This window comes from Mobula hypostoma, chromosome 11 (assembly GCF_963921235.1).
Source record: "Mobula hypostoma chromosome 11, sMobHyp1.1, whole genome shotgun sequence".
Taxonomy (NCBI): domain Eukaryota; kingdom Metazoa; phylum Chordata; class Chondrichthyes; order Myliobatiformes; family Myliobatidae; genus Mobula; species Mobula hypostoma.
In genome coordinates, this window is record NC_086107.1 from 52,512,696 (window position 1) to 52,529,239 (window position 16,544).

Here is a 16,544-nt window from a genome sequence, read left to right on the forward strand (position 1 = left end):
TCATCATTTGTCTTTGTCTTCCTCTTGTTTCTTCCCTTCAATCTTTCCCATAATTACCGTGCATTCTAACTCCTCTTTCCTAATCACATGTCCAATGAAGTCATATTGCCTTTTCATGATCTCATACATTATTTCTCTTTTTGAGTTTGCTCTGTTCATGACATCCTTCTTAGATATTCATTTCGTCCATGATATTCTTTGTATCCTCCTCAAAAACCATATCTCTGCTGCTACAATTCATTTCCTCATTTTACTAGATATTGTCCCACATTCTGAGCCATATAACATAACTGGATAAACGTAACATTTCAGTACTCTGAGGTGGGTTGTCATGCCTAGTTTTCTATTACTTTATTTTATTTCTATTTTTTTGCACTACTTATTTAACCTAAGTATTCAATAGACATATTATACTTACTGTAATTCAGTGTTTTTCTCTATATTTATTTATCATGTTTTTCATTGTACTCCTGTTAATGAATTTCATGACATATGCCAGTGACATTAAACCTGATTCTGATTCTCATCTTCCCTGTAGGTAGGTGACCAAAACTGGACACAATACTCCAAATTGGTCCTCACCAACATCTTACACAACTTCGATATAACATTTCAACTCTTGTACTCAATACATTGATTTATGAAGGCTAATGGGCCAAAAACTTTCTTTATGACCCTATTTACCTGTGCTGCCACTTTCAAGGAATTATGGATCTGTATTCCCAGATCCCTCTGTTCGACCGCACTCCTTAGTGTCCTACCACTCACCCTGTAAAACCTACCTGGTTGGTCCTCCCAACGTGCAACACCTCACACTTGTCTACATTGAATCCATCCATTTCTCAACCCATCTCACCAGCAGGTCCAAATCCTGTTGCAAGCTTTGATAGTCATCCTCACTGTCCAAAGACAAGTGGCTTCAGCTGCACTGAGAGCTCAATTTGTTTCCAGCTTTGACCTTATCAGTCCATTAGAAGGCAGTGATTAGGTCTTTATACTCTGATGTCCTGCAAGGTGGGTTAGGTCTTTTTTGGGGAACAGGTCAAGTTTTCTCATCTGTTCTATCACTTTGAAAAAAGAAAGTAAAATTACAGCGTCAGTGTTTGATTGGAGAGTAATGTTGATGAAATTATTACACATTTGGAGCTGAGGCCATTAGTGCTGTGGAAAAGTTTCTTATATTTTTATTTCTGCTCACTGAAGGTAAATTTCATCAACGTATGCTGTCTTTGAGAGGCACATTACAAGACTGGAGTGGTCCACATTTTTAGTATTCTCATTATGGACATCTATTGGTAGTAAATGCTATTCTGCAATAGGGGGTGGGGGTTTATAGCGTAGCTTTATTTTGAAGTGTTTAGTATAAGGCCCATTCTTTTATATGCTTCAGTGAATAAGCGTCAATAATGATCTGGAACTCATCCTCAACTTCTGCAAAACATCATCTGTATACTTCAGCTCAGTTTCTGGGGTGGAGTAACATTGGATATGCAGAGGGGTTGAACAGTTTCCTATTTGTTATGTAGATGAGCTTCACTCCAATGAGAATATTGTTGGAGGCGAGGTCAGTGTGTGCAGTGAGAAAGTGATTGGGTCTGCGATAGACCAAGTGGTTGAAACTATAGCTTGCATGCCATCATGTAGCAGATCTAGCACGGAGACCAACAATTGCAGGTAACAAGGTTTGGGCATGGTATTCCAACAGGGGCAAAGGCTTTTCTGAGGACAAGAAAGTATGTATACTGATTGGCATTGCTCCTTATATTTCTTTTGAAACTGAGGCATGATAATGGATCCCGAGATACTCTCCACATAGATGGATATAATCCATGCTATGAATAGGGAAGCGGGCAACAAAATCCAAAGTTCAAAATAAATGTATATATAAATTTTACTATATATTACTTAGGATTCATTTTCTTGCAGGCATTTACAGGGAAAAAGTAACTACAATAGAATTTTCTAAAAACTGTACATGAACAAAGACTGACAAATATTGATCTGCACAAGAAACCAACTGTACAAGTAACAATAACACTAAGAACGCGAGATGTGAGGAGTTCTTGATTGATCAGAGAATCAGTTCAGAGTGATGGTAAATTAAGATATCAGTTCCGGCTCAGCAACTGATGGTTGAAGGGTAACAACTGTTCATGAAGCTGGTGGTATGGGACCTACGAGCCCTGTACCTCCTGCCTGATGGTGGTAGCGGGAAGAGGAGAGGGCCTAGAGGTTTTTCAATAGTGATCAAATTGTCCACTGGAGAGAAGCTGCAGAGGAGGACACTGGCAATGGCTTTTCCTTGTGCATTTCACAATGAGAACCACTATCAGGTTTCTCTTCTTTTATTTTACAGTATAAAGCTTTCAAAGAAATCACAGTGAAACAATAGCTGTGGGCTGTGCAATTTTTCATGTTTTGTTAATTCTAATTAATACAATGATTAGACGGAATATAACGACATGTGAAGATAAAGGTTCAGTCTCAGTGAACAATAGTGCTTTCAGTGAATCTGAGGACCCAGAGCAAGTATGAGTATTCAGTGTAAATTATCGATGTTAAAAAAGAGTAGCACTTTCATTACCAGACACCTGAGATTGAGTAGAAATTCTACAGATTTTAAAGTTATGAATTTTTTCTCCTTCTGAAAAAGAGCCTGAAAGTGGCTTCAACCACATTTGTGAAAGTTTCTATTTTTGACTGCATCAATCTGTAGAAAGTAGTGTCTACATCATTAGATGTGATAATGTTTAAAATGGGCCGAGTCTCCATAGGCAGCACACCATTATTTCTCATCTACTCCTGCACTTTGACAGGGCCAAGAAGATTACAGTGCAAAATAATTTTGGTGGGAGGGGGTGTGGGGGTACATAGATATTGGTGCAAGGTTTAATGTGTCTAACAACCTGAGGGCCACCAATTCTAGGGAAAGAATTTCTCTTTCTTTTTCTCTATACTGAATGTAGTACAGTGGGTCACAAATAGAGCAGAGCACGAAAGCATGCCGGAGCAGTTGGATTTTCTGTTAAATGATAAATCAAATTCTGTTTCTCTCTCCACAAATATTGCCTGACTTGTGGAATGTTTCCACTGTTTTGAAGTTAGATTTTCTGCCGGTGAGGTGCTTTTATAAAATCTTGCAAATATAATTCTTTTGCTTAGCCAGTTCTTAGTTAGATATTTCCTCTGTCACTGATTGGATGGTGAAGAATTGAATTAAGGAGACAAATCTTACCAGCTGACTTCTGGCTTTGTGTTTTAATGAATTTTATTCTCCAGAAACTGTGTACCTTACTCCACATGGCGGTAAGACATAAAGCTTGAGCAAGCCACTTTATGTGTTTTCAGAGGTTCATTTATTATCAAAGTATACGACTCTGAGATTCTTCTTCTCCAGATAGCCATGAGACCAAGAACAGCAGCATGATCATCAGCCTCCAACGACCACCCCACATGATACACAACAAGAACATTGCTCCCCAAATACCCCTCTCCCCGTACAAAATGCAAAAAGAACATCTCCCCGCACAAAGAAACTAACCAAACAAAAAAGCTACAAGAATATCAATGCCAAAATCCTCCTCCCCCACACAAAAAAAATGAGAAATAACAGGCAAAAAGACAGAATATAAAAACTATAAGACTGAAAAAAGTTTGTGACAGTATGGAGTTAATTTACTTCTTGACCAGATCTACCCATGGAAGTGAAGACTGAAGACCAATCATTCTATTTCAATAGTTTAACTTAAATTGTTAGCCTAAATTCTTGTACTTTATTGTACTTAATTTCTTGCTACTCTTATTTCCATAAATTGTGTGATACTATATATCTCATCAAGGATTTTAATACTTGGTTTTATATTTTGTACTCAACTCACTTTCAGGTTGAGAATTTTGAAATCAGCCATACCAATTTCCTTTATCAGCCAATGTTAGGTCTTTGAGATCACTCTTTGACTCCATCCTGCAAAGAATGGAATTTTAGCTACAATGGACAAGAATTTCTAAACTCCTTGTCACTATCCCATCAGAGACTAAACTGTCCAACAGTCATGGTAAAGATTCATTCCTGGATAATAACGTTGGAGGCCTTTCTGGAGTCATTAATTAGCAGAGAAAGAAGGAAGAAAATTTTATGAAGGAAAAAGTTCAATTGGAAAATGTAGGAACCCCTATTACAAGTGGAACTTCCACCCCTTAATGCTAGAGTCATTACCAGAGTAACATTTCTCTTGTGGTTAAATACGTTCAAAGAATTTTGATAAAAATTTCTGAGGTTGCATGAGCAGGTGTGATACAAAGACTTCCTGTTTTACCCCACGCTCATAATATACAAACCAGTCAAATGAAATGTGATTTCTCAGTCAGTGTCTTTAGGGCTCAATAAAGTCAGGCTTGATTTTGCTGCTGTAAGCAACTGTAGTAAGGTGGTGACATGTCCAGTATTGCAACTTGTGAAATACTGAAGTCATTGTCATTTGTAAAACTAATGCAATCCTTTCCTAGGATCCTTAAGTAAGGACAGCAGTATGTCATGGACAATTTGTAGAGATATGGACTTTCATGGAGTCGAGAGCAAACGGCATGGATAGCTCAAATTTCAAAGTTGAAAGTACATTTATTATCAAAGTACATTTATGTCACCATATACAATTCTGAGATTCATTTTCTTGTGAGCATACTCAATAGATCTACAGAATAATACCCATAACATAATCACTGAAAGACCACCCAACTTGGATGTTCAACCAGTGTACTGAAGACAACAAGCTGTGCAAATCCACAGAAAGAAATAACAGTAATAATTAATAAATAAGCAATAAATGTTGAGAACATGAGATGAAGAGTCCTTCAAGTGAGTCCTTTGGTTGTGGGAACATTTCAATGATGTTGAGTGAAGTTGAGTGAAGTTATCCCCTTTTGTTCAAAAGCCTGATGGTTGAGGGGTGGTAACTGTTCCTGAACCTGTTGATGCGAGTCCTGAGGCTCCAGTACCTTCTTCCTGATGGCAGCAGCGAGGAGAAAGCATGTCCTGGCTGGAGGGTGTCCCTGATGATGGATGCTGCTTTCCTATGACAACATTTCATGCAGATGTGCACAATGGTGGGGAGGGCTTTACCCATGATGTACTGGGCTGTATCAACTACTTTTTGTTGGATTTGTAATTCAAGGGCATTGGTGTTTCCATATCGAAATGTTGTGACAGAGTCTGCCATAGTGTTCTTGGATCTGGGTCAGTAAGAGATGGTGGAGTTGAATTGCTCAAAGAAGGCGGCCCAGTAAGCCTGACCTGGGTTGAGTTGGCAGGTCTTTTGAATGGATATGTGGTCTGGTGGTCAGTCCATTTCAGGAAAGGTTCAGTGTTGCCCATCAGCCAAGGTCTCCATTTCTCCAAGGCTCATTTAATAATGGGTAGCTCCCTGTCCCCTACTCCATAATGGCAGAGGATTTGCACAAGAAGGCAGCACAAGATGTATTTCCTGCCCGGTCCTCATTGGGAGAAGGTAGCCTCAGTGCCCAAGTCAGTTATGTCCATTTCAACCAAAAAGAGTCTAGAGGGGTTTGGATGGCAGAGAATGGGAGTGGTGGTGAAGCATCTTCTTGAGCTCCATAAGTGTGGTACGCAAAAGCAGACCAAGTTATCCATGAGGTACAGTAGGTGAGGGAGCGAGGGAGGGGAGAGGAGTGGCAATTTGGCTGTAATTTCTGATTAAACTGTGGTAGAAGTTGGAGAAGTGTAACAAGTGCTGTACCTGTTTGAGTGGTTGGGGGCCATTTGACTACTGCAGTGCATCCATGGTGATGCCTGAACCTGGCAATGGGAGTCCTGAGGCTCTAGTACCACCTTCTTGATGGCAGCAGTGAGAAAAGAGCATGACCTGGCTGGAGAGAGTCCCTGATGATGGGTGAGAGCACGTAACCCAGGAAGGAAATGACTGGGGTGTGGAACTGCCATATCTCTCATTTGCAGTACGGTTGTTTTTTGAGGAGATGCTGAAGGACTGAATGGACATGACAGACATATTCTTAGGGGCCCTGGAGAAGTTAAGGATGCCGTCGAGGTAGATGAATACATACCTGTGTAGCATGTCTTAGAAGATCTTGTTAACGTCGGCTTCGAAAACAGCTAGACTGTTAGAAAGCCCAAAAGGCAGCACCAAGTATTTGTAGTGGCCTGGGATGTTAAGAATACTGTCTTCCACTCATCCCCCTAGTAAATGAAAATCAGGTTGTATGCACTCCTTTGATCCAATTTGATGAAGATCTGAGCTCCACAGAGTGATGCATATGCACAATCTATCCATCCATCAAGGGGGGAGGGTAATTGTTCTAAATCGTGATTTTGTTGAGTCCACGGTAGTAAATTAAGAGATGGAGATCCCCATCTTTCTTTTGGGGCTGGGATCATCGAATGAAGCCATGCTGTAGCATCTTGCGGATGTGGTCTTTCGTGGCTTGGGTCTCAGGAGGGCAGAGGAAGACCTTGGAGGAGGTTGACCGCGCAGTCATGTGGACTGTGAGCAGCAGGGTGCTAGTTTTCCTTTTACTGAATGCAATGACAAAGTCGTGGTATTCCTGTGGGAGTTTGGTGAGGTCAGGAGTTTTCTCCCTCTCCATGGATTTAGGGGTGAAACCACCCGAGGTTAGAGGCAGGTGGGTCCCCAGCTCAGCAGTGAACCAGGTGACCAGGCAAAGTGAGGGCTGTGAGTCGAGAGCCGGGGTAACCCAAGTTGAGAGGAGTGATGGGTGAGTCAATCGGGCGTAATAGGATGGACTCGTCATACTCTCTGATGCTCATGTGCACAGGCTGTGTGCATGTTTTTGATCATCCCAGACCCCAGAAGGGGAGAAAGAGAAAGGCTCAGTCAGGAGTCCAAGCTACACACAAGGAGCCCAGTCCAGCAAGTTGCCTGCTGCGCCAGAATCCTCTGGAGCTTCCTGCCCACGTAGAGCTGTCAGGGTGTGGAGGAGGACAGAGAGAGTGAGTCAGCCTAAGGGTGCTGGAGCGAGGGGCTGGGGGTGGGAGCTTACCAGATAGGAGGCCCCTCCTCTCTGCCCAGACACAGTGGCCATTTGATGCGTGGGTGATCAGCTACTCCACAGTAAGCAAACAAGTTGTTTCTCTATAGACATTCATGCCTTTGGGGGGGGGGTTGGGGGTTAAGGGAGCTCTCCCTACCTGCTTGGTTTCTAGAGACATTGCTGATAAGGGTCCCGCAGCCTGAAATGGTTCTGAGAATGGAACTGGGGTTCTGGCTGATGATCTGGAGGGTTAATCTATAAGACGCTTGTCAGTATAGAGGGCTAGGGTGATAAGGCTTTCGAGGTCAAGACAGCTCATCTTTCAAGTGCTCTGAGAGTCCATGATGGTAATGGACAAACAGCGCTTCTGCATTGCAGCTGCTCTCTGTCGTGAGGGTCCTGAATTCCACAGTGTAATCTAGCACAGAACGTGAGCCTTGACACAGGCAAAATATCGGATCCTCTGCCTTCCTTCCACTTCCTGGCTGGTCAAAAACCCGAAACATCTCAGCAGCGAAATCCTCATATCTGTTGCAAATAGGGATCTTATTGTCGCTGTTAGCGGCAGCCCAGGTCAGACCTCAGACAGAGAAGAGTGAAATAACAAAGGCAATCTTGGCTCAGTCCGTAAAATACAGGGATGGCTGGATCTCGAAGTGCAAGATGCACGTCAAAATGTTTGGCGCTCTGAGGGGAGAGGTTGACGGGCACAGGTTTGCTGTATCAAGGCGGAGAGTTGGTTGAGCATAGTGGGTAGATGGTCAATGGTTTCCTGCTGCTTCTGGATCATATGGATGGATGATTTCCTCTTGGCAACCAAACTCTGCTGGATCAACTGCTGGTTCACTTGTCCTGTCAAGAATTGTACAGAGGCTTGACTCAAAAGCAGAGCAGTGGAGATGATTTAGCAGTAAACAATACTTCACTAATACACTGCAAAATAACAAACCATGCAGTGCCACAAAATATGAGAGAGTAAATACTAACCACAGCAAGCAACAAAGTAACTGAAGGCTAGAAGCAACTGTTTGAGGCTGACTGGTTCGATGGGTGAAACAGGACTCAATTAAGAGCTGGGTTTAAATAGGCTGCAGGTAATGTGTTGGAAACAGGTGACAGGTGACTCCTGTTAACTGGGCGGAGACTGCAGGGTGCCTGCCTGTGCAGGCCTGACAGTCTATCCAAATGTTGGTTGATCCTGTCCCTCAAAATTCCCTCCAATTTCATCCCTACCACTGATGCCAGGCTGATGAGCCTGTAGCTCCCTGACTTATCCTTAGCAGTTCCAGAAGCTTCGGGCACTAAACCATGGAACATATTTATTGGGCAAACACCCTTACAGGAGATCATTTACTCAGGAGAGACAAATGCCCCCAGGCACCTTGTTCTTTCATTATTAGACTTACGTTATTTCATTTTCTCGGTACTTACCCAGACAATTCATCATCATAATTAGTCTGCCCGTTAGCGATAACCAGATATCACCACTCGGCCATTTTCAGTATTTGCAGCAAGCCGTAAACGTTCCACCATCTCAGCTGTGGCCTTACATGCAATCTCCTTCCATTTGATATAAGCTTCCAAAGGCAGCAAATCTCAGCCATTTAATGCTTGATCTTTCCTTTGGAACATTCACTCTGTATGTACACAGGCCACTTCAGCCATCTCAACAGTAACAGTCTTTGTGGAAAGGGTGGGAAACTGTTTAAAAAGCAAAACTCTAATCTGCTTCAATTCAGGAGAACGCTCATCATCCTAGTGTATCTCAGCACTCCATCTGGTTTGCTCTTTGCCTTTCAAAGAGTTGCTGACTCACAAAAGACTGATTTCAGGTGCTTTCTGCACAGGGTTACACACTTTCCCTGAAAATATATTGAGTTCTTCTGATACTGCTGCTTCCTCCGACCCAGCAAAGACATTCAAGTTGGTAGACTAATTGGCCAGTGTAGATTGCCCCGAGTAGAATCCTGGGCCAGTTGGTGAGAAATTTAAAATGGAATTAATGCAGGATTGGTGCAAAAGGGTGAGTGAAATGCTTGTCCTGCATGCTGCTTATGCACATTAAATCCTTACACGGGCCATTGAGGTAAAACAGGGTAAAATGCAGAATAAAGTGTAACAGCTCTGGAGAGAATGCAGTGCAGGTAAACAATGAAGTGCAAATGTTTATAATGAGGTGGATTGTGAGGTCATGAATGCATTTTATTGTATTAGGGAATCATTTAATAGTCTCATTACAGCGGGGTCTTTATTTGTTGATTGAGATACAGTCTGGAATAGGCCCTTCTGGCCCTTTGAGCCACGCCACCCAGCAATCCCCCATTTTAACCCGAGCCTAATCACAGGACAATTTAGAGTGACCGTGTGGGAGCATGAGAGAATGTGTGAGAAAACCCATGTGGTCTCGGGGTACAAGCTCCTTGCAGGCAGCGATGGGAATCAAACCGGGTCGCCTGGACTGTAAAGCATTGTGCTAACCACTACGCCACCGTGACAAGCTGTCCATGAGTCTGGTGCGTTCAAGCTTTTGTATCTTCTACCTTTGTATGGGAGAGGAGAGAATCGCCTGGGGTGGTTGGGAGGCTTTGATTATGCTGGCTGCATTACTGAGGCGGTGAGAAGTGGAGACAGAGTTCAGAGGTGACAGCTCTCTGCAGTTTCCCATGGTCACATGCAGGGCAGTTGTTATACCAAGCCATGGCGCATCCAGACTCTGAGAGGCTGCAGAACAACAAAAGTGAGAAATAGATCTATAGTTGCAAAGGAAAGTGAGCCTGATAAATCGCACTTTTGAAAAGCCGACGCAAGCACAAAGGGCTATTGAACTTGCTTCTATGTTGACTGATCTGAAGGCACGGGTTTGGGCACCGTGCTGCAATGAGGAGAGGCAGCTTTTCTTGGCTTCTACTCAAACCTGAAACCAGGAGCATTTTTGTGCAATGCAAGGTGAATTTCATTTGAAACAAATTTGTACTTGCTCCTGTTGCACACGTAACAAATTTAATGCAACGTCTCCATGATATGCAGTCTATTTGCAACAGGGCTGGACTTAACTCCAGAATTAAGGCTGAGAAGTCCAAGTCATCCATTATTATACAATGGTAGGTCCTACTTGCTGCTAATATCTTTAGTGCACATCCAACTGAGCCACCCACATCCAGCTCCTCTCCAGGCACCCCCACTGTCAGTCAACCAGCAGACTGTCACTGCCACTCAATACTTAATTCACCTCAAACCCTCATCTCTGAAGATGGTAACAGCCCCCCCTCAGACTTCAGTTGTTACCATTCCCCCAATGCAGGTGCACATCCCCACCCACCCCATCCTGTGTGGGTAAGTAGAGGAAAGGCCAATTTTCACACTGACTGTACAAGGCCTGATTTGTTCCGCTTGATGCATTGGGCCGTATGAATGATCCTTTTTTCCTCTTGTAAGGTGTCCTTGCACAAAATTGGTGTGGGTCTCCCCATGTGGTGTTGTTAAGCACTTCTTCAGACACAACATAGAAGATGGAACAGTAAAATATCAGGTCCTCAGGTCCTTCAGCAATGTTGAGCTGAAATTATTAAGTGAACGACTCTAATCCCTTCTGTCTGCACGTGGCTCATATCCTCCAACTTCTGCATATTCATGTGCCCATCTACAAGCCTCTTAAATGCCTCTGTTGTACCTGCTCCCACCACCACCCCATGTTGTGCGTTCCAGACACCCGCCACTTTCTGTGTAAAACTAAACTTGCGTCACAAATCTCCTTTGAACTTACCCCCTCTCATCTTAAGTGCATTAGATATTTCAACAATTGGGGGCGGCACGGTAATGTAGCGGTTAGCACCACGCTTTACAGTGCAAATGACCAGGGTTCAATTCCCGACGCTGCCTATAAGGAGTTTGTACATTCTCCCTGTGACTGCCTGGGTTTCCTCTGTGTGTTCCGGTTTCCTCCCACAGTCCAAAGACGTACATCTTGGTAGGGTAATTGGTTATTGTAAATTGTCCCTTTATTAGGCTGGGATTAAATTGGGGCAACACACACAAAATGCTGGTGGAAGGCAGCAGGCCAGACAGCATCCATAGGGTGCTGGGGGGGAGGGGTTGTGTGGATTGAATGGTCAGAAGGTGCTACTCTGCACTGTATCTGAACAAACAATGAACAAACAACAAACAAACTCTGGGAAAAAGATTCAGGCTGCCTACAGTACCAGTGCCTTTTCTCACCTTCTATCGAGACACCTCTCAACCTCTGCCACTCCAGAGAAAACAACCCAAGTGTGTCCTACCTCCTTATAGCACCTGCCCTCTAATCCAGGTAGCGTCCTGATAAACATCTTCTGCAACCTCTCCAAAGCCTCCACATCCTTCCTATAATGTGGCGATCAGAACTGAATTCAAATCTCCAGACGCAGTGCAGCCTAACCAGGTTTTTAATATCTGTAACATAATTTACTGACTCTTGAACTCAGTGCCTCAACTAATAAAGGCAAGCATGCCATTTGCTTTCTTTACCACCCCCTTGACTTGTGCAGCCACTTACAGTTAGCTATAGATTGGGTCCACAAGATCCCTCTGTCCATCGATGCATGTGTGCATAATGTAAATGCTCTGGAATCCCTGGCCCACGATTGTATGGAGCATTAACAACCTTCACCAACCCATGAAAAACGCTAAAATATTGTTAACAAGTGTATAATTTTCATCTTTGTTTTATTTAAAGAGATTGACTTCTATTTCAGATGCTGTTGAAAATCAAACCTATTCAATCACAAACTTCAGACCACCATCAGCACAGATCCAAGAAAATGTCCATGAATACAACAATCGTTTCCTCACATCATCTCCAGCTGGGATGGAATGTCTGTATGCCACAGTACCAAAATTTGCACACAGGAGGAACCAAGCAAAGAGCCTCGGGCCTCCTATTGTGGCCAGAACAACACAACCAAAAGGTAAAACCTTACTGTTGGTCACTGGTCTATCTAGATACAACAGATGGATTTGTGGTTATATTTTACAGTAATCAGAAAGGAACGAAAGAGGAAGTTGTCATATTTAGTGCTTAAGACTAGATATATCTGAAATATTTTGCCACTTAGAAGTGAGAATTGAGGGTGTATTTGACTTGCCAAATTTGCCTTGTGTTGTCAGCTAAAGGAGCAGCCAATTTTCACACAGAAGCTGATGTGAGATCTGTGGAAGGGAGGATGTGGGGGTGCGGGGTGTAGGAGGAAAGGAGATGAAATGTGATTTAATGACTACCTCTAAAATAGCTCAATTGCTAATATTATCATGGTGAGGTACTGGAGAAAATCATGTTTAAGAGATGCCAAGTTTACATTTTATAAGCATTTAAGTTACATAAGCCAAAGACAACCCAGAGAGGTTAGGTAAGGAAGTTTTGAAGACCAACAAACAATAAAGTTAGTATACAAAACTGTGTCTTGAATTCAATTCAGAATGTATGCAGTGAGGATGACAAGTGTAAGAAGAAACTTTAAGAGAAAGGCAATATTATTTTCCCACCCCTCAGAGCCCTTGAGAAATTGGTGACGTAGCCTTTTTGGAACACTGGTCTGTCTGGGGAAGGTAATCCAACAGTACTGTTGGGTAGAGATTTCCAGAATTTAGACTCTGTGATACTGAATGATCTGTGATACACATCCAAATCAGGATGGTATGAATCTTGAAGGGGAATCTGCAGAGGCTGATGCTCCTGTGCACCATATACTGTATTCCTTCATGGTAGAAATTGTGGGTTTGAAAAATGGTATCAGAGTTATCCAGGCAAGAAAGACATTCTGTACAAGTATGGCATCAAAGATCTGGATAAACTCTACAGTGCTGGTCACATAAACCAAAGCACAAGTCAGAGATTTGGTATGTGTAACCTGCTGACATCCCAAAGCCTCTCCATTTACTTGGCTGAGTTCAGTACCAGCAATTCTAAAGAAACTCAACACCATTCCATACAAAGCACTCCTGCAGTGATGCCCTGGGGCCTGAGATATTTGGCCTCTGTCAATTATAAACATACTCCATTATGTGAAGTTTGATCCCAAAAACTGGGATGTTTCCCCTTTGATGTCTGTTATTTTAGTTTACTAGGGTCCCTTGATGCCTCAACAATTGATGTCAAGGGCAATCATTCTTACCTAGCTCCTGTACTTCATCTCATTCGTTTATGCTTGGAGTAAGACCATGAGGTATGCAGCCAAGTGATTTTGGTGAAACTCAAATGGACCTTTGGTGTGTGGGTTATTAATGAGTAATAGACAACAGACAATAGGTGTAGGAGTAGGCCATTCGGCCCTTCAAGCCAGCACCGCCACTCACTGTGATCATGGCTGATCATCCACAATCAGTATCCAGCTCCTGCCTTATCCCTGTAACCTTTGATTCCACTATCTTTAAGAGCTCTATCCATCTCTTTCTTGAAAGGATCCAGAGACTTGGCCTCCACAGCCTTCTGGAGCAGAGCATACCATACATCCACCACTCTCCGGGTGAAAAAGTTTTTCCTCAACTCTGTTCTAAATGGTCTACCCCTTATTCTTAAATTGTGGCCTCTGGTTCTGGACTCACTCATCAGCGGGAACATGCTTCCTGCCTCCAGCGTGTCCAATCCCTTAATAATCTTATACGTTCCAATAAGATCCCCTCTCAGTCTTCTAAATTCCAGAGTATACAAGCCCAGTCGCTCCAATCTTTCGACATATGACAGTCCCGCCATCCCGGGAATTAACCTGGTGAACCTACGCTGCACTCCCTCAATAGCAAGAATGTCTTTCCTCAAATTTGGAGACCAAAACTGTGCACAGTACTCCAGGTGTGGTCTCACCAGGGGCCCTGTACAGCTGCAGAAGGACCTCTTTGCTCTTGTACTCAATTCCCCTTGTTATGAAGGCCAGCATGCCATTAGCTTTCTTCACAGTCTGCTGTACTTGCATGCTTGCTTTCAGTGACCGATGTACAAGAACACCTAGATCTCGCTGTACTTCCCCTTTTCCTAACGACTCCATTTAGATAATAATCTGCCTTCCTGTTCTCACTACCAAAGTGGATAACCTCACATTGATCCACATTAAACTGCATCTGCCATGCATCTGCCCACTCACCCAGCCTGTCCAAGTCACCCTGCATTCTCATAACATCCTCCTCACATTTCACACTGCCACCCAGCTTTGTGTCATCGGTAAGTACTGTTTGGTAGTAATGTTGGTGACAGTCCCATTGTGTTACTGTTTAGGCATCAATTATAGCTAGATTGGGTGTGTCCTGCTTTTTTTTGTGAACAGGATATGCTTAAGCAATTTTCTCTCTTGTCAGGTAATAATACTGGAACAGGTTGCCCAGCGATACTGAGTGCGGACCTTCAGTATTAAAGCTAGGATGTTGTTGGCACCATAGTCTTCGCTGAATCTAGTGCTTTCATGATGTCACACAGAGTGAATTGAATTAGCTGCAGACTTACTTCTGTGCTGAGAGGATCTCAAGAGAAAGCTGAAATGTTTCATGTGTTCAGTACTCTTGAATTCTTTAGCACTCACATCTGGGCCTTGCTATCAGTGAGGATACTGATGATCTAGGAACTTCCTCCTCCGGTTAACTGTTCAATTATCCACCCCCATTCACAACCACCTCAGCTGGCAGGGATATTTGCAGACATCTTTAACCTCTTCCTGCTTCAGGCTGTGATTCCTTCCTTGCTTTAAGAAGACTGAAATCATCCCAGATCCCGAGAAAAACAAGATAATGTGCCTTAATGAAATTGCCCAGTAGCTCTAACATCAAGTATCATGAAGTGCTTTGAGAAGCTGGTCATGGCACACATAAGCTCCAGCTTTCGAGACATCCTTGACCTACTGCAATTTGCCTACCATTGTCACGTACCCCGTGATGGGGATAAAGAAAGGCAGCAGAAATAGAGACCACTTTGGAGTCTCGTATTGCTATAAACTACTAATATTTATTAGTAACTACGCAATACAGTAATATCAATGTAAATAAATCACACAGGTTAGCAATGAATATATATAAAAGTGTGGAATATATATGTATGATAACCAAGCTCCTTTAAGTCTAGGGGTAAAAAGATACAGTCTTACGATGTTGAGTAAAGTTCAGTTCAGTTCGTGGTATTTAGTTGAATAGCGATGGGGCGAGAGAGAGAGAGCGAGAGTTGAGTCTTCAGGTGAGCTGATGCCGTTGATCTTCTTGTCGTCCTCCGAAATCCTTTACAAGTCACCGACTGTGACTTTAACCAGGGGGACTGGTTTTCCTGTGGTGGAGCTATCACCCTGGCAAGGGTGGACACATAGACAACTCCCCACCAGTCAACCCCTTCTCTTCACGCTGGAATAGCAATTTGGATCGATCCTCCAAAACCCACTTTTCCTGCGGGCACAACAATTCTCATTCAGTGTCCAGATCATGTGTCTGAGGTCTGTATCATCTGACCTCCCATTTATCTCACCAGGCTGAGCATCACCTGTCATTCAAAGAGTCCCTCCTTCCTTTTCTGCACAGAAGTGCACAAGCAGGCAACAAGTCCTTGAAAGTAACATCAACAACCTGCTGTCGGTCACCATAGCAACTTACGAGCTGCTCGGTACTGTCTCCAACTCCAAACTCAGTAAAAATCCAGAGTTACTTCCAATACCTTAAAGTGACAGTCCAACCGTTATTCTTCGTCTCTCTTTCTCTCTCTCTTTTCAAAAGCAACATATCGGTGGTAAATAACTCTCTCTCTGTCTCTCTTCAAACAGTTAATAGGGGCACTCCTGGATCCCCTCACACCATCAAAAGAGGTCTACGGCAGACGCCAGGCTCAACGACAGCTTTTGTCCCATCATTAACAGACTCTTGAACAGGCCTTTTATACAATAAGATGGACTCCTGGCCTCATATCGATCTTGTTGTAATCATTTACCTGCACTGTACCTTTTGTTTTACTAGTTTTTACACTTTATTCTGAAGTGTTATTGTTTCATCATATTCTAGCTCAATGCACTGTGAAATGATTTGATCAGTATGAACGATATGCAAAACAGGCTTTTCACTGTATCTCGAAGCGCGTGTCAGCAATAAACCAGTAGCAATACCAACAGATGCAGTGGGACAGCTGAACTTCAATCTGATCCTTTGGTTATGAGAGTAGTTAGCTTTGTCTTTTAACTGATGTTTTTGTTGTTTGGCACAGATGTGCTCTATAGTGCTGAGGGGAGGCCAGATGGATTATAAAAGGTATAGGTACTGTAGAGGGCTTGTATCTTTTTCCCGGAGTTTGTTTGTTGTTTGTTGGGATAACAGCACGGAGTAGGCTCTTCTGACCCTTCCGACCCTTCAAGACACACCCCCCAGAACCCCAATTTAATCCCAGCCTAATCAAGGGACAATTTACAATGACCAATTAACTGACCAACCAGTAGGTCTTCTGACTGTGGGAGGACACCAGGACACATAGAGGACATGGGAGAAAGTACAAATTCCTTAACTCCTTACAGGCAGCGGTGGGAATTGAACCCTGG

The 16,544-nt window shown here is 43.2% G+C and overlaps 1 protein-coding gene across 3 annotated transcripts in view; it reads left to right on the plus strand.

Moving 5' to 3' along the window:
* The window catches only part of si:dkey-9k7.3 (circularly permutated Ras protein 1), a 71,503-nt gene that overhangs the window by 16,830 nt on the left and 38,129 nt on the right, over window positions 1-16,544 (plus strand). For all 3 annotated transcript variants that reach the window (XM_063062030.1, XM_063062031.1, XM_063062032.1), the window contains one exon: window positions 11,754-11,966. In XM_063062030.1, coding sequence (XP_062918100.1) covers window positions 11,754-11,966 — 213 coding nt within the window. The remainder of the gene's footprint in view (window positions 1-11,753; window positions 11,967-16,544) is intronic.